Here is a 21,406-nt window from a genome sequence, read left to right as displayed (position 1 = left end):
TTTGCACCATACTTTCCCACTGTGTACATGTCAGTGCATTTGTGGAGGAGAGGGAGCGCTGTATTGTGTGAGATTGTGATGTCCACATGGCCTCCATGTCCACGGCTGCTTCTGTTCACCGTCATGTGCTCAGTGTCTTTGTTCGGTACTCTGAAATGGAAGCAGATGTGCGGTTCTGGGGAAGAGTCTAGTCACTAACATCTGCAGATGGTGATGCAATTCATGGGATTTAATTTTAGGGAAGGTTCTTTCTTAGGTGCTAAAAATCTTCATTGTTTTGAAACTTGTTGCTTATAGTTTAATATATGTCAAGAGTATGCCTAGATCAAGCACATGTAGAAAATATTCATTAAGGTGCATGTTCAATGATATGTTTAGCTAAATATTCCTCTGCTAAAACTTCCTTTTGCCATTTTACCTAGTTTCTTTAGGTCATTCCATTCCATTTTTCTCTTATTTTTTAGTAGTTGAAAAGCTAACAGGAAACGGCAGGGCACTATGACAAAAGCTTTAACTTGTTGCTCGAGGAACCTGGATTCTGGCCTACTCAATTCTCTCCTGCTTGTTTGAATTTTGTACAATTCATTTAAACTTTTTGGGAGGTTTATCTTGAGTGTGTACCTTTGAAGACTGTCTTGGTTATTTATTGCTATTACTAACAAACCATCCTGAAATGTAATGGCTGGTTACCAGCAACAGTCAGTTATTGCAATTTGGTGAATTGACAATTTGGCTAATGAACTCCTCTAGGCTCCTTTACACACTTGCATTAGGTTGTTGTTGGTATGTGGCTGGGGGGTGGGTGGATGGGGCATGAGGGGTGGAGGTGGGGGGTGGCGCGCAGGAGGAAGTCACGGGTGTGGAATAGAGAGAATGATGTCTGGATGATAGCAGATGGTCTGATGGTCATATATTATGTATGGGACCTTAGCTGGCTTGGCTGAATGGTTGAGATGGCAGAGGTCTCAGGACTCCCTCTTTCCATGAGAAGTTTCACTCTCCAGGAGGCCAGGCTGGGCTTGTGCACAGGCAGCAGTTTTTTGAGAGAGCCAAAAAGGAGGTTGCAAGGGCCTTTGAGGCCCATGCTCAGAAGTCACACAGCGTCAGTTCTGCTGCATGCCCCTGGGTAAAGCAACTCGAAGGTCAGCACAGAGCACAGCGGTCTGGGCAGCAGATTGACACAGTGCCTCAGTTAGGGTTATTATTGCGACGCTGAAACATCCTGAGCAAAAGCAAATTGGGGAGGAAAGGGTGGCTTGCACTTCTAGATCATTGTTTATCATTGAAGCAGGCCAGGCCAGTAACTCACACAGGGCAGGAACCTGGAGGCAGGAGCTGCTGCAGAGCCCGTTGGGGTGCTGCTTACTGACTTGCTTCCCCTGGCTTGCTCAGCCTGCTTTCTTATAGAACTTAGGACTACCAACCCAGGAATGGTACCACCCACAATGGACTGGACTCTCCCACATCAATCACTAATTAAGAAAATGTCTTACAGCCTGATCTTATTGACATTCTCTCAACTGAGGCTCCCTCCTTCCAGATGACCCTAGCTTGTGTTCAGCTGACATAAAATTGGCCAGGATAAGCAGACTTAGCTGGTCTCTCTTCGCCCTTGAAATCCTGCAAGCCTGAAAGCTCATTCATCTCAGGCTGTCCCTAGCCTTCTCAGTCCACCCTGACAGAATCCTCAAGAAACACTGTGTGCTTCTATGTGCCCCTTATAAACCTTTTTAGTTAAACACAAGTTAAAGGTTCATCTCTGTGAGATAAGCCTGGCTAAACCTTGAACTGTCCTCGAGGTTTCTGGGAATGATGCCTCACAGTCTCAGCACTATATTATTTAGTAGCGAGGATGGTGAAGTATGCCCTTAAAATCTCCAGGTCTTTGCCTAAAAGAGACTATGATGTAACACACCACATTCTGACTCCTCTCCTCTCCTCTCCTCTCCTCCCCTCCCCTCCCCTCTCCTCCCCTCCCCTCCCCTCCCCTCCCCTCCTCTCCTCCCCTCCCCTCCTTTCCTCCCCTCCCCTCCCCTCCCCCTCCCTTCCCCTTTTCTCCTCCCCTCCTTTCCTTTCTCTCTCTCTCTCTCTCTCTCTCTCTCTCTCTCTCTCTCTCTCTCTCTCTTTAAGACATGATTTCTCTGTGTAGTCCTGACTGTCCTAGAACTCACTCTGTACACCAGGCTAGCCTTAGGGATCCATCTGCTTCTGCCTCCCAATATTATGCTGGGATTGAAGGCATGTGCCACCACCACTGCCTTGCTCATTCTGTGTCTTAACAAATGACTTTATATCTAACCCTATCATCTTCATCCCCCCGAGGACACATTTTCCTCATGGGACCCTGGATGTAGTGTTTACGCAGAAACCTTTTCTTACCTGGAGCATCTTACACCACTGACTGGAAAGAGTGCCCTGGATTCAATATTTTCTCTTTAAACTCTAGTTGTAACTACAATAATTCATTCTTCTGTTCACATTCCCTCTCACAATTACTGTGGTGTGTGCACATGTGTATATGTACATGTGTGTGTGTGCATGCTCACGTGCTTTCGCGATAGTGCTTACCTGTGTATGAGCATGTGGAGGCCACAGGTTGACATGAGATGTCTTTCTCCATGGCTCTCTGCCTTGTGTTTTGAGACAGACTCAGTGAAAATGCAGTCTGTGGTTTCAGCTGGATCGGCTTGGCCAGCAAGACTGCAATATTCACTTGTCTCCCTGCCTTCCCCAGATCTCAGTCTTATGGATATTAACCATTGAACCCAGCTTTTACATAGCTTCTGGGCATCAGACTCTTGGATAGCAAGCACTTGACCTATTGAGCCATCTCCCCAGCCCGCCTCTAACAAGAAACACTTGGGTGTTATCTCTAACTCCACAGGAAAAATTCTTTTATTTTTTTTTTATTTTTATTTTTTATTTTTCGAGACAGGGTTTCTCCGTAGCTTTTGGTTCCTGTTCTGAAACTAGCTCTTGTAGACCAGGCTGGCCTCGAACTCACAGAGATTCGCCTGCCTCTGCCTCCCGAGTGCTGGGATTAAAGGCGTGTGCCACCACCGCCCGGAAAAATTCTTTAGTAGACCCCAAGTTCTCTTGTCTACCTTTCTTGCTCCCCACAATCAGAGCAGCATCATGTCCAAACATTTCCTGCTGTGTCCCTTTCTCCCAGCATGAGACTATTTCTCCATTTTCTCTAAATCCTCCCTGAGGCCCATCTGACTTCCATTAACCATGTATTCCAAACTTTCCAGTTTTGTGGTTACAAAGCCAAGCCACTCAGTGTAGACTGCCTATCATGGCAGCTACTCCATATGGATTGTTTACCACGCCATCTACTCAGTGTGGACTGTCTACCACATCAGACACTTAGTGTAGACTGTCTGTCACACCTGCACTCAGGGTGGACTGTCTACCACGTCAGACACTTAGTGTGGACTGTCTATCACACCTGCACTCAGTGTGGACACTGTCATGCCAGGCACTTGGTGTGGACTGTCCATCGCACCAGCTCCTCAGTGTGGCTCTCTATCATGACAGCACCACTCTGCCAGGTGCTCAGTTCTCTTCCAAACTTGCAGGAACTCCACATCAGTGGCAGGTAGTGGCATTAATGATGGACCTGGATTCTCCGGGTGAGGACTCAAACAGTGTGTGACAGAGGTGACCAGTGGTGTCTGGAACAATGGTCACAGTGAGTGTTTGAGGGTTCCTTGCAGGAGAGTATGTTTAACACAAGGAGGAATGGAAATGCCGTGGTCAGAATGCTGTTCTTTGTCCTCTCAATGAGGAGTAGAGCCCGTGTTTCCTCCTCCAGGTTTGGAATGTGTGACTGTCTTCAGGTAGCAGAAGTGACTCTGTGTGACTTAGACTGGGTCACAAAAGGTCACACCTCTTACTCCTTGTCCTCTTGACCTAATACTTCCAGGGCATCCCTCAAGAACTGTGTGCTATGAGAACCCAAGTGATACGGTTTGGATGTAGTTTCTTCCCTAAGGGCTCAAATGGTCCCAAGGGTGACAATGTTAAGAGATGGCGCCTAGGGGGGGAGATCACTCGGCACCAAGCCTTTGGAACAGATTACATAGCTCTTCATAGGTCTCAGAGAACCCTAGTGAGTTCCCACAGAATGGGTTGTTCCAGAAGACCAAATCTGACCCCTCTTGGTGTCTGGCTTTCCATGTGGTCTCCTCACCCCCTCAAGTACTCCTGCCATTTGGAGACCGTCTGTTAAGAGGTCCTCATCAGAGCCCAGTTATTGCCTCTGCCAGAGCCTTGAGCCTCCATAGTATGGAGCTACAAAAACGTTTTCTTTATATCAGGAGCCATGTGTATTTTGTCATCGCGACATAAAAGGAGCAAATACACTGACGAGCATGGAGAGGACAGGCAGATGCTCTCGTGTGGAGGCCCTGTTGAGCCTGTCCCATCATCCAGTTTCCCCAGCCAGCGCCAGACTCGTGGGGGAAGAAGGCCTCCCAGCGGCAGCTCTTCTGGTTCCCAGAAGTTTGAGTCATTGCATTTTAGGCCCTGATATCACAGAGCACAGCCATTTTGTTGGTGTCCTGTGAGAACCTTTGGCTTGGAGAATCCAGGCACATACCCATATGGCTGCCATTCTGAGTGGTTTGTTATGCAACAGGAGACATTAGGAAAAGCCAGTTCTGTGATGGTTTTCAAGTTTTCTAAGGAGTATTTATTACTCTCATCTGCTCCTTCCACCTGCTCCCGATGCCCGCTTCTTTGTTTCCATGTGTTTCCTCCAGCACCTCCTTTCTGAGTGAATCTGTCCCTTTTATGTCCCTCTCATACCCCACCAGGTGCAGTTAACACAGATGAACAGGCACTTTCACTATTGTGCGTGGATTCGTCTTCAGTCACATCCTCATTCTCATTAGGTGCCCTTTTCCCCTTCGAGTTATTGCAGACAGCAGTTATCCCTGGTGCTTCATTGCCACAAAAAAGCCCTCCCTCCCTCTCTCCCTCCCTCCTTACCATGCTGGGAGATGGAACCCAGGCCCTGCTCATGTCTCTGCAAACACTCTACTATGAACAACACCTCCAGGTCACCTCTTCTTTTCGAGCCTACAAAGACAGTTTTCCCCGTTGCCTTCTCAGCCTCCTCCAGTTTGTACCGTTTAGCTCTTGACTGCTTTTCTAGACCCCACCTCCTGCCTGGCTCCAGCACCAATGCCACTTTCTTGCTGTGAGTGATGCTAGCCTCCCACTTCTGGAGTTAATGTTCATCTTGGCTATGGCCTAGCAAAACCTAACATCTTTGTACGATGTTTACTTGTTCACAACACACAGTCACCTGGTCATGTGGCCTAGGAGTGACCAGGTAGTCCTTCTGCTTTTGTCTGCTTCTATACACAGAAGCACAGTTAGTTGAAAGGTAGAGGTGGGGTGTTCCCTGCTTTCCTTGATGTCTTGCCCAGCTGGGCTAACTGGGATGGCCAGGATACTAGGTGTCTGGACACCCTCCTGAGTGCTGTGTGTTGAGGTTCCTGAGGTGACAATGTTCCATCAGACGAGGACGGGGAAAAGACTGAACCTATTAATAGATTAAACTAGAAGGCCCCGGAGAGCAGAGTCTGGTCTCAGGCTAAGTGTCACTGTGTGTCTGGGTTTGACTACAGGAGAGAAATAGGAAAAAGAAGGTGACAATCAGTCCTTGACAGTAGCCCTCACAGCTAAGCACTTGTCTGAGGCCTTGGTATTACACCAGGTGTTTAGTGGGTGTTACAAGTCTTGCTGTTGCTTTTGTAAGATGGCTCTGTACCTATTGATCCTACCTGGCGTAACTGCCGTCCGTGTTGTTTATACAGCTAAGTGTTTGGTTGTAAGCGTTTCGTCCTTCCTCTGTGTATGCAAATGCATTTGTTATGTTCTGTATGAACCACAGAAAAATTTCACATGGAGCATAGATAATCATGATATGTGAAGTTTCCTTTCTTGTACATAGGAGACCAAGAAATCTATGGTAAAAAGTCAGAAAATATAAAAATGGCGCTAGGATTCAGGGAGTGTCTGGGCTGTTGGGAGGAGGGTGGGGAAATAGCTGACCTAAACTTCAGGACTATATTATGGCTAATGATGAAATCAGGTCCACAGCCTATTGTTTATGGAACAGTGAAAACGCCAAAGGAATATAAAGCTAACTGCAATTGTCTTAGTCCATTTGGGCTGCCATGAAATGTCATGGATTGGGTGTTTACAAACAACAAGCATTTATTGGGCAGTTCAAGATCAGGACACTAGTAAATTTAGTGTCTGCTCCTCAAACATGGCCTCTTCCTGTGTTGTATTTTCATAGTTGGCTTTCTCTAGGTCTCTTTCATGTTGGCAGTCATTCCATTTTTGAGGGCTCTGTTCTCCTGACTTATCCACTTCCCATAGACGCAACTCCCTAATACTATCACGTGGCAGTTAAGATTTCAGCCTGAGGAATTTGGGGGTGGGGTTTGGAATAAATGTTCAGACCATAGCAGCAGCTCCAGTGGGAAGGAATGCGTGCTGAGAAATAGCGCTGTTGATAGGGTGGTGTTGGGTGGTGGCTAAGCAGGGGGATCCCTAAACTAACAAGAACTCATGGGCTTGCAGAGTGAAACTCAGTGTTCGAAAGAGAAAGGTCATTGAGTGAACAATTCCTGGGAAACCCAAATGTCTCCTGTCCCCAGACAGGGCACCCACAAAAGACCGAAGTGCTATTCCATCAAAATCCAAAGGTTTACCTGTAGAGATGGATGGGAGGCCACTTAAAGGAGCATGAGTAACCCCAAAGCAGCAGCACCATAAGAAAGTGGGTGACAACTCCCTAATTTATGGAGTCCCTGCTTCAGTTATTACTCCACACTCTCTATAAAGAGCGTTTCCTGAGACCATGATGTCACTGGCAGCTAAGGCAGAATTGCCTGTAGTTGGCTGGACGTGCAGGAGGAAGTGGCTAGGATCTTAAATAAGGGTTTAGTGACCCTTCCATCCCCGCTCTGTGAGGGGAGGTCAGGGATCCACAGGCCTGACTTTGAGACTCTCATTCAGAGAGTCCCAGCTGCTCTTGGAAGGGTGAGGGCTGTTGTGCTCCAGGATAGTGGTCTACAGTACTTGACTTTTCTGTTGCTGAGAAAGAGGAAATACCCCAAGGAATTTTAATAGAAGAATCACAAGACATCTCAACTGCTTATTTAAAAAATTGGTAAGAACATATTATAAATATTTCAAACTCAACGACAATAAACACACAGCCGCTGTCTGGAAAAGCTGTGGCTGTGGAGGTGTAAAGACTTACCTGTCCCTGTCTAGCTTCAATGGTTTGTTGGCCTGAGTTTAAAAAAAAATGACATTTTCTAAAACAGGCGTCCAAAGTCCGTAGCCTTGTACTAGAAGAGGTGAAATGATAGCTCCTACCGACAGGCTGCTGTACTGTTGATGTATTGATGGAGCTTGCAGCCTTCCTCCTGACTCTCCTGCAGTTTCTGTCAGGACTACTCCCAACTCCTCACAAACTCTGAGTTGACAGGGCCCAGCATTGCCTGCCCTTGAGGTGCTCTGCCAAGCATATGGACGTTGTCTGACGGTGGTGTTGATGTCAGGGTGCTTCCTGCTCCTCGAAGCTCCCCAGATTGTTTTCCATAGATGCTGCCTCACTCCCCTGCCTCTTGTCAGGGTGGTGCTGACAGCACCCGTACCATGCGATGGCATCTTCTTCCTGTGATGTGACTTTTCTCATTCCCATCACTTCCTGTGGATCCCTGTGCTATGGTTGATGTCGGTAGCCAGTTCTGTCACTAGGTCTAGCCATACTTTGGTGTGTCCTTGTGGTACGGTTTGGTGTATCCGTGGCGGAGTGGAGACTGCCCTGCTGTGAGGTTGTCAGCCCAGTGTAGCGTAACCTCCGTCTGTCCTTGGTATTCAAGGATGAACCGCAGGGAAATTTACTCTGCTAGTGGTAGATAACCTTTTTGTTTTGTTTTGTTTTGTTTTGTTTTGTTTTGTTTTTTCAAGGCAGGGTTTCTTTGTAGCTTTGGAGCCTGTCCTAGAACTATCTCTTGTAGACCAGGATGGCCTCAACTCACCCACCTCTGCCTCTTGAGTGCTGGGATTAAAGGCGTGCGCCACCACCACCGCCCAGCTCATAAACTACTTTTTAAAAGAATTATGCCGGAAGTTGACTTTCTTCCTCCCCGACTCCTGGTGCTGTGTGCTTTCTCTGCATCAAGGTTCTAGGTTTTGATTTTTAATTTCTGTTGGAAAGTCTTAAACATTAAGTTCAAACACTCCAGCTTCCTAACTCAGTTCCATTGCTTTCTACCCTTTCCACTAGACTAAAACACCTCTGAGTGGCTAGACAATATCCCGCGTTTTGGAAACTCGGTCACTTCCAGTGGTCCCTTGAGGTTCCATTTGCTCCAGGTTTTTAGCCGAGTTTGTCTCTCAGAAGCCAACTTTAATTGGCTCAACTTTCTCTGCTTCCAGAACTGCAGCTCCCATGTCAGAAGGGCGGTCGTCACCTGCTTTTCCGCAGGGTGCTGCGGTCGTCACGGAAACAGGCCAGTTAGGTACTGCAAAAGATGCCACTCCAATCACCACAATAACGAGGTGGGGGCCGCCGCGGAGACGCACCTCTACCAGACCTCCCCACCCCCCATCAACACGCGGGAGTGTGGGGCAGAGGAGCTGGTCTGCGCTGTGGAGGCTGTTATCAGGTAACCTGGGCTTCCTCTGAAGACACTCCCTTTGAGGCTCTCCTTGCTCACACAGAGATGGGTGAATTCACTTCAGGTTCTCATGCTCTCTGCTGCCTTGCCATGATGATGTTTTAATAAAATGTATGAATTCAATAAATATTTGGATTGAATGACAATTACATGCAAGGCCTTGTGCTAGGTACGTAGGAGACACAAGTGCCCTTCAGTTATCCAAGCAGGAACTAGAGAAGTGGAAACGTATAATTGTCAGGCTCTGGAGAGTGCAGGGTAGCGTGAGCAGAGGAGGTGTTAGGGTGGTGAAGTGGTGGCTCCTTCCAAAGTGAGGGTTTGAGCCCCTGCAGTATTAGCCAGGAGGAGGCCTTGCCCAAGAGCTCAGATGCATCCTGCTTCCTGCCTGTTAGTAATAGGGAGCAGAAGAGCCAGGTGACGCGGTGCTGGTGGGGACCACGAGGCTGAGGGATTCAGATGGCCCCGGCTACCAGGCTGCTGCTGAAGGTTTCTATTAGATGATGGAGAGAGCATGCCATGCCACATTGTCTAGATCTGCTCTCTTTTCAGATACTATCCAAAGTCACAAGATTATTAAAGATTAGCTAATATTAAAATGCTCTTTTTAAAAAGAGACTATATCTTTTTGATTTGTTTTTACCAACTGACAAACACATGATAGAATTTGATGATTAGTAAATCGGATTACAGAAAACTGAGATCAAAATGCAGCCGTAGAGTTTCGTACATATCCTAGTTGTTTTCAGTGTGTGTCTTGATTATATGATCGTAATTACAGTGAGCCTATGGTTCATTTTGGGCCAGTATTCAATCAGCTCTTTCCATGTTGTGCTGAAATCCACAGAGTAGGCTGGGAAGACGGCTTGGTGGGTAAGAGAACGTTTGCTCTGCAAGCACGAGGACCTGAGTTTGAATCCCAGCAACCATGTAAAAGTCTGGGCATGGTCACATATGCCTGTAACTGCAGCATCAGGGAGCAGAGACAGGAGACCCGAGGGTGTGCTGGCCTGTCAGCCTAACCAAGGCAAGCTCCAAATTCAGCAGGGCTTCCTCTAACTAGAATAAAGCAGAGAGCAGGGGAGGAAGACACCCAGTGTCCTTCTCTGGCCTCTGCAGGTGTACACAGAGATGTACATACGCCCAGCTCAAAGTATACACCACACGATAACACACACATGCACATACCACATACATAACATACACACATGCAGACACACACACCATAACACACACGTGTGTGCACACACACGCGCAGTTATAATTTTTCTCTGCCATCATTTATTTAGATGGCTTTCATTTTTTCATATCTTATAGACAATGCTTTGATATTCTGTGCACAGGGCTCTTCCTATATAGTCTCAGATGTGGGTTAGCTGGTCACAGGGTTTAGATGTTTTCATAATATGTTACCAAATTGCTTCTGAAAGCATGAGTATCAGTTTACCTCACCAACATTGTGTATGAAGTCACTTGTTTTTGCTGATCCCTTGCCAACATTAGTTATTATTGCTTTTATCTGCTGCTTGCTTAGTAAGCCCAGAGAGGAACCATTGCCTCCCTTCCAGAGCCTTGGCACTAGTTGTTGACTTTCTTCATCTGGGTGCAAAAGACCAGCCTGGCCGTGTCGGGTGGCTGGGGAGCCAGAGGGAAGAGGTATTATTACATCAGCCTACATGCGATCCACTGGAAGAAGGAGTCTCTTGACTTATCTCTGAGATGGGGAATATAAAATAGCAAGACAATGAAACTAGCATTTCTGGGTGAACGGCACAGACTTCGAGGAGGGTGGTGGGGGAGGGCTCATGTGCCTGTTGCTCTGGATGGGCCGCGGTCCGGGATGTGCTTTTCCACGTCTTACTTGAACTCACCCTTCTTGGTCAGTTTGTTGAAAGAAGCGGAGTTCCACGCGGAGCAGAGGGAGCACGAGTTGAACCGGCGGCGGCAGCTGGGTCTCTCCTCCTCCCACCACTCCTTGGACAATGCTGACTTTGATAACAAGGACGATGATAAGCACGACCAGAGGCTGCTCAGTCAATTCGGAATATGGTTCTTAGTAAGACGCCGCCTGTCACTCTTTGCTTTCCTCCTCCCCACTCCTTCCTTATATCTGATGAGGGATGTCTCCTGTTCTTTTGAAAGGAGACAGCGAACAGTGAGAAATTAACCTTTTGAGTGGAGTGGTGTACTCTGGGGGGTAGTAGCTCTCGGTTCTGTTAGATTTATCCAACAATGCTTCTAGGAAGTCACCATGTCCAGACTCATCTCCAGAATCCTTAGAACCTTTCTTTTTAATTATAAAGAAATTTATTTTACAACCAATTTTGGGTACACTTATAATTTTATCATTTATTAAGAGGAAAGAGGCTGCATAATAATGCGATGGGAATGCCTGTTAGTTTTTATATAATCAATGACATTTTGGCCGAATATGTGATACTCCAGTACTCAAATCGTCTTTGAGGTTTTCAGGGTGGATCAGTATTTTAGTTTTACAATCGTCAGTGCTCACCGAATTTGTCTTTAACAAGCAAGAAGGCAGCAAGACCCACAGTGCCAAGGCCTTGCCGACTGAAGCGTGCCTCCCTCAGGAGACACAGTGGGAGAGTTGCTAGTGCAGGCTGTCAAGTATGGATTCAGTGTGAGGCCCAGACAATGTATACCTCATCATTTATGTGCACCAGGGAAGGGAGTCTCTGCATATTTAAAAGGGGTCTATGTATACCAGAGGAATTCTAGTCAGGCTGTGTGGAGTGAGTGGTTACATTTGAGTCAGCTGTACCGCTCATTCAGTGGAGACCAAACATGGCAGAGACCCGGCTGAACGAGCCCATTCTGCAGAGATGTGCTTTTTCCCTTGTCTGCTAGAGTCAAGGATTGTGTCTCCATAGTGATCACTCTCTTCTATGCTTGTATAGTTTTGAAAAAAAAACCCATCAAATTGGGAACTGTTGATTCTACATGTCTTGCTTTCAAGAACTTATTATGTAGGAACACTGTGGCTCCTTTTGTTGAAAACTCCTAGAAGGGAGGAACAAGGCTTTAATTAACTAATTAATTTTGTATTCTTGGATCCCACCAAGTGCTCAGTAAAGTATTGTTTCTAATGGATAGATGTTTAAAAATGACTTATAATATGGCCAATTGAGAGGGGCACTAGGGTATCAGAATTACTACTGATGCAAAAGTTTTACCTGAATCTGATCTTTTGAGAACTGAAATGTTTATTGATATTTTTTAATTGAAGATATTAGTGAAATATCACTTAACTGACTAAATCCTTTGGATTCTTTTCTAGTTCAGGTTACATAATAGAGTTACACTAGGAAAACGATGCTTATTGGCTGCTTAGGGATGTTACTGTGCAACCCCGTGCATGCCTTCGAAAGGACCCAAGTTCTCATAGGTGATAATCATTTGTAACATTCTGATTTTGAATCATCTGGACCCTGACCCCCTCCTTTAAATTTTTTTCTTGATTTTTACATGTACTTGTAATAATTTTGTGAAGCTGGGTGGGTGGAGCCTGACTGTGATCCGTTGTGCCTACTGCAGGTGAGCCTCTGCACACCCAGTGAGAACACGCCCACAGAGAGCCTGGCCCGGCTGGTGGCCATGGTATTTCAGTGGTTCCATTCCACGGCGTACATGATGGATGATGAAGTCGGAAGCTTAGTGGAAAAGCTAAAGCCCCAGTTCGTTACCAAGTGGTTGAAGACAGTATGTGATGTCCGCTTTGATGTCATGGTCATGTGCCTTCTTCCCAAACCCATGGAATTCGCCAGGGTAAGTGGAGGTCATCCATCTGGACCTGCTGTGGGGGAGGACTTGCGGAGAAATGCCACCTTTGACCCTCCCTCTGTCTGTGTCAACAGCCAAAGACAGTTAGCTTACCTGGGTGTGGTGGCATCCACCTGTAATCCCAGACTTTAGGAGGCTGAGACAGGAGGATTCCTATGACGCCCATGGTGGGTTGGGCTACCCAGTGAGTACCAGGCTAGTCAGGGCTACAGTGTGATACCTTGTCTCAAAAATCCAAACCAAATCCACACAAACAAACAGCAAGGGCAGTTAGTGTAATACCTGCCTGCAGCTTTGGTGACGTGCCATTTCGGCATTGTAAGGGAAGAATGGCATGATGGGATAATGAGGTATCTCTAATATATGTTCATTCTTGGCATGGCTTGTTTTTATTAAGAAATAAATAATAACAATGGTTTTTGTAGGGTCTGGGGGCTCAGTTCCTTTCTGGCTTGCAGCCAAAGAGGAGAATTTCGGAAGCTTTATGTGTATTTCTAGACTATGACAGAATGACATGACTCCAAGATAGCTTTTTACTATGAGCAATGCATCTTCTCTTGGGCCTGCATATGCCCAGTGGGTCACTAGAAGCGGGTAAAGTGTGGCATCTCTAGCCTCATTTTCTGTCTTCTTTGGGTCAGATACCTACTTGCTCGACTGTGCCTATAGGTGAGTTGTAATAATTATTTAGGCCTCTCAGCGGGTAAAGATGCCAAGGTAAAGGCAACTCAAAGGTACTTTGAACAAGTGGTCCACCATCAGTTTTTAAGGTGCCATATTTTCAGATCTTTGTGATGGTTCCTTGAAGTCTTCAGTAATTATCACACACCTTCCAGGGACACTTGAGCTTTGCAGGAGGTCACCCTGTGAGGAGATAGACTGACACCCCTCGTCAGGACAGGGATTCCACAGGAAACAGACCCCCCCTCGCTTCCAGAATCACAGCTCCGGTAGATAATGACCTGGATGCTGATGGAAACTGCCCCCTGTTGCCTCCCTCCCTCTCTTTTGGGGTAATTTTCTCAACAGGAATAATACTCAGTGTGAGCAGAACCGAGACAAGACTAAGACTGCTCCCCTGTGTTGCCTCACTTCCGCTGCCCCACTCTTCTGAGTTTGCCAGGATTCCGGAAGACAGGCTTCACCCTCTGTCTTCCCAGTGTGGTCATCCTGTGTGTCAAATTCCTTCCTGGTTTTCAGTTGTTGCTTTAATTTCTGGCATGAGTGAACAGACCTGCTTTGTTGGGAGCCCCTGCACTCCAGCTTCTCATTTAAGACACCAATAACAGTGGAAGTCTACTCCGTGATGTTTAAAAATGCCAAAAATGGTTCCTAGAACTGTTGGAATCCTGGCTCCTTGCACTGGAGGGCAGGTTTATCCACGTCTCTTCAATTGCTACCAATGTGGATCACTATTTGCAGATGCTCAGCTAGAAAGAGCCCACATTTCTTCATTACAATATAATTTGTGCCTAACCGGGAAAGGTGGAGGCCTAGAATCAGTTTTTGGCGGCAATCTGTGATTTTTTTTCAGAGTATTTTCTAGGTTTTATTTTTATTTTAGATATTCTGTTTTCTTTCAAAAAGACCTTGAGATCATCTTTAGTTTAAAACTGTGCTGAAAAGAGACATTTGAGGATAAATCAGAGCACAAACCATCTGCAGGAATAACTGCTTTCAGGATCCAGATGGCTGAGCAGCCAGCTACGCTATGCTCCTCTCGTCTTTGGTGCCACCTACTGACTCATTTGTAAAATTGCATTTTTATGTGATGGACAATTTCCAGCTGTTGGAATTCTCTGTGCTGGTGTGCTCCTGTTACTTCCCTTATAGGAGGTGGGTTTGCTGTGATTCTGGGAGATAAGAAGTTACATTGTTGGTAAAACTTTTCCTCTTGCTGGGCAGTGGTGGCGCACGCCTTTAATCCCAGCACTTGGGAGGCAGAGGCAGGCGGATCTCTGTGAGTTCGAGACCAGCCTGGTCTACAGAGCTAGTTCCAGGACAGGCTCCAAAGCTACAGAGAAATCTGTCTTGAAAAAGCAAAAAAAAAAAAAAACAAAAAACAAAAAACAAAAAACAAAAAAAACCTTTTCCTCTCCCAAAGTGGGCCCTGTGTGAGAACCAGCGATGACTAATTAGAAGAGAAGGCTCATGGATGAACATAATGAGGGGTGATAAATTCTCCCTGAGCTGTTAGAGATTTGAGACTTCCAGACCAAACTCAACATGGCTTTGAATTTTTGAAGCACAAGTAGCGACTTCCCTCGGAGTGGCTGAATTTTCAGAACCCTCTCTTTGGAGGAGGTAAATTGGTGTGCATTTCCAAAATCCTCTGCTTTAGGCAGACACAGCAAGCTCAAACACTTCCGTTTTCCTTCTTGAGCTCCAGGCTCCACTCTGAGACAGCCTCGCAGGAGTCTGGAGTTTGAGTGTCTCCTCATCTCATTCCCGGCGACCTCCTTGAAATTGTGCCTGCGACAGAGATGCCAGGCAGACTGTGTGGAGAGCTTTTGTCAGAGCTTACATGATTAGGAGCCCACAAAGGGGCCTGAGGAAGCAAAATCACGAGCAGAGAGCCGCGGTTGGATAGGTTGCAGGCCTTGTTCCTGAGGACAAGAAGCCGGGAACGGAGGTTTCTAGACGATAACGAAGTGAAGATGTTAGTGTCACAAGTGACACTTGTTTCCCATGAGCAGTGCAGTTGTGGGTATTTGGTGCATTTCCCGAGGGACTTGAACTGCTGTGGATAAATCTTATGAAGCTTGAGTCATTCAACTTTGGCTTGTAGGCCTTGGGGCAAGACTACTCAATATTAAAAAAATATGTATTTATTTGTTTATTGTGTGGTGGAGGAGGGGTGTACACGCAAAGGTGTGTGTGTGTGTGTGTGTGTGTGTAAGTCCAAGGACAACCTGTTGTAGTTGGTTATCTCCTTCCTTTACCATGCTGGTCCGAGAGGTGGAGCTTAGCTTGCTATGGCAGCAGACACCTTTACCTGCTGAACTCTCTTGTTGACCCCAAAATGTACAGTCTTAGTAAGGATCTGGACAACTGATTTTAGTCTCTGTTGACGCTGGCCCAGGAGGGTGAGAGAATATTTAGAAACTGACTATGGAGGTGGCTACATGGTGGACTGCTTACCAGGCAAATATGAAGACCTGACTTCAAAACACTGAAGCCGATGTGAAAAGCCACATGTGGCCATGTAGACCCCTGTAACTTGGAAGACAGGGTTTCTTCATGTAGCCCTGCCTGTCCTGGAACTTGCTCTGTAGACCAGTCTGGCTTTGAACTCAGGCCTGTCTCTGCCTCCAAGTGCTGGGATTAAAGAAGTTTGCTACCATGCCTGGCCAGGCACTTAGACCTTTTTTATAAGAAGACTGTTGCTGCATATGGACAGTAGAGAGAAACAGCAAGCACTCTGTACCACAGTGCTGTTCGTGAAGGAAAATCTGCAGTACTGAGTGTTTCAGTAGGAAGTGTGTCTGTCTGTGGACAGGAGCAACTGCATGCTGATCCGGCTTTAGAAAGAGTGATTTTTCACTGTTGTTCATCACAGTAGGAGGAGAACTTGGGAATTACAGTCTTCATGGGCTCTGGAAGTCCACGGCAGAAGAGTTCAAATTCAGTCCATGACCAGGATCCAGACCTACCTGTAACTGCGTCTTCTTGTTGTTATGGAGTTTAGCATGAAGTCCTCAAAAGAAGAAACACAAAGGGCCAGTGAACACTTTAAAAAGCATTCAACAGTCCCACTCATTATGGAAATGCGGGTTCAAACCGATTTTGATTCAGTCTTGCTGGACATCGTAGTCCACACCTTTAATCCCAGCTGCTGGGAGGCAGAGGCGGGTGGATCTCTGTGAGTTCGAGGCCAGCCTGGTCTACAGAGTGAGTTCCAGGACTTGCAGGTCTACACAGAGAAACCCTGTCTTGAAAATAAAAAAGATCCAGTCTCTCACCAGTCAGAATGGCCATCATCAGGAGTATAAGCAGCAACAAATGCTGGCATAGATGTGGGGACAAGGGAGCCCTCGTGTGTTGTTGGTGGGGGTGGAAGTCAATGTAGCCTCTTTGGCAATCTGTCTTGAGGTTTCTCAAAGACGAGAAACAGAATTACCATCTGACACAGCTGTACAGCTGCTGGGCATTTCCCCGAAGGACCTCATGTCTCCCTGCAGAGGTACTTCTCTTTGCACGTGGATGGATCTTAATGGTGACTTGAAGACTCTCACCGACCTCACTCTGAAGACCGTTGGGCTGTGACTCCTAATAGACCTGTTCCCTTCTAAGAAGCCCTTGGCTATAATTGTAAGGAGCATGTTTCATTTTTTTGGCCAGGTTGGCGGATACTGGGACAAGTCCTGTAGCACCGTGACTCAGTTAAAGGAAGGGCTCAACAGGATTCTCTGCCTGATCCCCTACAATGTCATCAGCCAGTCCGTGTGGGAGTGCATTATGCCAGAATGGCTGGAGGCCATCCGGACGGAAGTCCCTGACAACCAGTTAAAGGAATTCAGGGAAGTATTAAGGTGGGTAAGTAGTTTGACAAAGTCACTAATCATAGTGCTATCTGACAGCCACAGAGCATGCGCTGTGTGCCGGGCACTCTGCTGATCATTATATATGGTCCTGTGGAGTGATGAGAAGAGCTCAGGCAAAGTGCCGCCAGAATCTGAGCTCAGAAGGTGTGAACCTATTCAGAAAAGGTTTTGTTCTTGTGGAGCAGTAATTTACATCATTCCTTTTGCTTATGTCTTTAGATCCTGAGATAGTTTCTTCTATTAATTCCCATATGTGGATGAACACTAATGTAATGCTATCAAGCCATAAGGTCATTTCTATGTCGTGATGGAGACTCACCTCTTAAAGTGGTGAAACTTACGAGTGCCTGATGGGAACACAGGCCTTAGCTCTCTGAGGTTCTAGTTAGGAACACTTCTGTGGCACCAGGCGTCTTTGGAGTGTGCCCATCGGTCACTTGCTTCTGTTGCTCTGCTTTGCAGCAAAATGTTTGACATAGAGCTGTGTCCTCTGCCATTTTCCATGGAAGAGATGTTTGGTTTTATCAGCTGCCGGTTTACAGGATACCCTTCCACGGTGCAGGAACAAGCCCTACTCTGGCTTCACGTGAGTTGAACAAAGCCACCATTTTGAGCAGTCTTTTGGCCACCGGGCTTTAGATGCCTAGGGGACAGGGGGAGAACTTTGGCAGAGACCCCAAACCTTTGTGTTTCTGGAAGTGTGCTGCAGGCTGGAGTCACATGTGCGGAGATAAGTCGCTAAATCTCAGATACATGTAGCTGTAGTGAATGTATTCGGTAAGATTATCAAACTCGTAGGGCCTTTTAGGCCTTGTGTTTGGCTAGGTGTCTGGGGCTCAGAGAAATTACCTTTGCCTGGAAAGATTGAGAAGTACTCAGGGAAGGAATGGTTTGTGCTGTACTTTCAGCCCGGGACGACTTCCTCTTCTGTCTCCATCAAAGAACACAATCTTTTAAAGCCTGCCTCACAAATTACCTCCTCTCGAGTTTTCTGTAGCTCTCAGTCCACCCAGGTCATTATTCCTTCCTGTAGCATCCCACAGGCTGTCTTTGGGAATTCTTCCCTTTCTAATCATTTTTTTTTGGGGGGGGGTAGGGGTAGGGGTTTTCCTTCTGATCATGAACACCGTAAATTCAGGGACCACATATTATTTTTAACTTTATAGCTACCCACGTTTTTCCTCCTAGCATTTGGATTATTTAATGAACACTCAGTTTGAAAAAAATAAAAATTGTGACATCGAATCCCCTCCCATGAAGTTTAGACATTTTCACAAAATGAGAGCAGATCCATAGTCCAATTATGATTGCAGAAACATTTTTTTTAAAGTTTGCTTTTTGTGGTGCTGGGGATCTAACTTAGGGCCTTCTTCATTGCTCTGAGTGCCGGTGCTGCAACGGAAGGTTTCACAGTACTGGCCCGGCACTTTGGAAGAGTGCATTGAAGAGAATGGACAAGACAGGGTTCAAATCTGACTCACAATAATTAGCTGTGGAAACACTTGCTGACCTCTTGTGTATAGCAGATAAAGGCTGGGTTAGAAACTTTCTGTCTTTCTTCCTCTGAGTAACTGACAGTGGGGGAGCAGCCCCAGTAATTAAACCCAGCGGAAGTGGCAGTCGTTCCCAGAAAGCCATGAAGGGAGATCTAAGAGGAGAGGAGGGTGGATTCATTCTGTCTGAAGAAAGGAAGCACGGGTCACCAGAGAGTTCATTGCAGATGAGGTGCATTTGCCCCAAGAGGACGTGAGCTTGCACCGGAAAGCAAGAGAGCTTGCAGCATTCAGTCGGAGTGGGAGTGGGCTAGGGCAAGGGCTGCAGTGATGCATGGTGAGGAAAAGGTTCCGTAGTGTGTGGGAGAGAGGAGGACACAGCATCAGGAAGACAGTGAGAAGAATACAGCAGCTTCCTGTACAATGGGGAGGGGAACATGGAAATTTCCAAGATGACTGACTTCCTGGGTGTGAAAATGCTCTATGCCTATGCTACCTGTCCTTACATTCACTAGTTTACATAGAGAAAATCAAGTTTAGTTTTCTGAGTTTGAAAATTTACTTTTTGGGTGTGTTTGTGTGTGTGATTTTCCCTCAGGTATTATCGGAGTTAGATATCACGGTTCCACTTCAACTCTTGATAAGTATGTTTTCTGATGGTGTTAATTCTGTTAAAGAATTGGCAAATCAAAGAAAGTCAAGAACCAATGAGCTGTCAGGGAACGCCGCAGCACGAAGGGTAATTATTGCCTGACTGTTCTTGTCCTACTTGTTTAGACTGGGGAAACCCTTGCCAGCTATTCCGGCCTCCAAAGTAGCATCAGTAGAAATCTCTTTGGGAAGAGTGTACCATGTTCCATTCCATTAATCTTTTAATTACATTAAATAAGAAAACATTTGTTAAAGACAAACTTGATATAGCCTTTAATCGGTAAGTTACTGTTTTTATTTCTTTTTAATTTTGCCTTCTCTTAGCATTGAGAGAATGAGAGTAATTTTTTTCTGCTTATGTTCTTCCTCTGGGGGTAAGACATACCCTGGTAAATAGGAATGCTAGTTACTAAAGATCACTATGTCACTTTGAGGAAAGTGACTTTGTTTTGTGTTTGGGGAAGACATGGTCAATTGGTGGGGACTTTAAGTGATGAGGTCTTTTCATTGTATCTTTGTGAGTGAGAAAAATGCCTAAGAATGTAAGATGTCCATAGAGGACCTGAAGGACTTTCTATAGGTGCAAGGATGTTCTCAGACCATGAGCAGTTCCTGAGAGGTGAAGGACCTCAAGTGTCTGCATGGCAAGCTTGTCCTCAGAATGCTCCCCAAGTCACACTGATGTTTGGGAATCAGAAACCCTAATGAGGTCATGGCATAGGTTATACTCAGTGGATTTTTTTTCTTTGAAAATGATCATTGCCTACCTATCTTGTAGGAACCAGTGGCCCACCTTGTTTTCTTCCTTTTGCAACTCAAAGGTTGTATAGCAATTCACAGCCTTTCACTCTGTGTTATGTTCACACTGAACATTAGCGCAGAGTTGTAGGAACCCATCATCCTCATTTCTACAGTTGCTGAAACTTAGGTCCAGTAAAGTGACACTGTAAATGTGCGTTGTGATTCATACGGGGTGATCTTCTTTACCTGGAACTGAGTGCTGTTTGCTGTGCTTCCTGACCACCAGAATGGTCCATATGGGATGAAATGGCAGTTGAGCATGACACACAGACATGGCAGATAGGACTCCACTGCAGAATTTATTGCTCTTAGTAAAAAGGGGAGAGTCTAGTGGGGATTCCACTGGGGGAGTGATGAGAATGGCTAAAGGCACACAAGGATGATGAAGCACCCTCACCCAGTGATAGCTCAGCCCTGACCACTGTACCTGTGGGGCTGAAGGGTACAGAACTCCAGCAGCCTTCCTGGAGCTGGAACTCCAGTAGATGGCTGACCGTGGTCACCATAGAGTGGTGACCTCAGATGCACTGCAGGCAGAAGTGGGAAGAACTATTTCTGCCTCTGACATCTGCAGCCCTGGTGCTCTTCTGGTGCCCACCACTGACTGAGCCCACCTGGACACACCAAGCAGCAGAGGGGCAGCTGAGAGACAGTAAGGGGCAGAGTAGAAAAGCTCCATGAGGATCTCGGGAGGGGCTTGACTGGGTACATGGTACATAGCCAGCACCGCAGGTCCATCGTATCTTTTCTCATGAGAGTTTGATCATTATAATCTCAGGGGTTATTTCAAAGCCCTTCCGGTCTAGAAGTCTACATTTATAATTCTAAAAGTTATCCTAAAATATTTTCTCATTTTCCACAAGTTTTCAGTAGTTTAGCCACTGTAGATTATTCTGGCAGCATTTGATAGGATGAAAATGATGGCGGGCACCTTCATTCTTCAGGATCCCAACTCCTTTCCAGACTATGGAATTGTGGGTGTTTTCCTTCCTTGCATTCACATTTTATGGGGATATATCATGTCTGGAGGTACAAATAATTTGGGGAAGCCAGTGTGACAGCAGGAAACACCTTCCCTGGGGCCCTCACACACCAGGAAGAGGCCTTGGAGCCTTCATGAAGTCATTTGCGTTTGCTGGTGTGCTTTCTTCCAGGTGAGTGTCGCCTCTGATCCTGGTCGGTTCCATAGCCCCTTCCAGAGTCCGTTCCGGAGTCCCATGCGTAGTCCATTTCGTAGCCCTTTCAAGAATTTTGGGCACCCAGGAGGAAGGACTATTGATTTTGACTGTGAAGATGATGACATGAATCTAAATTGTTTCATCCTCATGTTTGATCTTCTCCTAAAGCAGGTAGTAGAGCCTGAGGTTCCTTTAGTTCCCAGGTTGTGTCCTGTCCTAGAGAT

General features: G+C 46.2%; 1 protein-coding gene across 12 annotated transcripts in view; it reads left to right on the top strand.

Annotated features, from left to right (window-relative positions):
- Unc79 (unc-79 homolog, NALCN channel complex subunit) overlaps positions 1-21,406 on the top strand; it is a 247,750-nt gene that overhangs the window by 99,436 nt on the left and 126,908 nt on the right. For all 12 annotated transcript variants that reach the window (XM_057782622.1, XM_057782619.1, XM_057782613.1 and 9 more), the window contains exons 12-18: positions 8,476-8,705; positions 10,599-10,770; positions 12,270-12,500; positions 16,857-17,047; positions 17,522-17,645; positions 19,151-19,291; positions 21,159-21,353. In XM_057782622.1, coding sequence (XP_057638605.1) covers positions 8,476-8,705; positions 10,599-10,770; positions 12,270-12,500; positions 16,857-17,047; positions 17,522-17,645; positions 19,151-19,291; positions 21,159-21,353 — 1,284 coding nt within the window. The remainder of the gene's footprint in view (positions 1-8,475; positions 8,706-10,598; positions 10,771-12,269; positions 12,501-16,856; positions 17,048-17,521; positions 17,646-19,150; positions 19,292-21,158; positions 21,354-21,406) is intronic.

This window comes from Chionomys nivalis, chromosome 10, assembly GCF_950005125.1.
Source record: "Chionomys nivalis chromosome 10, mChiNiv1.1, whole genome shotgun sequence".
NCBI classification, from domain to species: domain Eukaryota; kingdom Metazoa; phylum Chordata; class Mammalia; order Rodentia; family Cricetidae; genus Chionomys; species Chionomys nivalis.
This window is presented reverse-complemented; position numbering and strand designations above follow the sequence as displayed.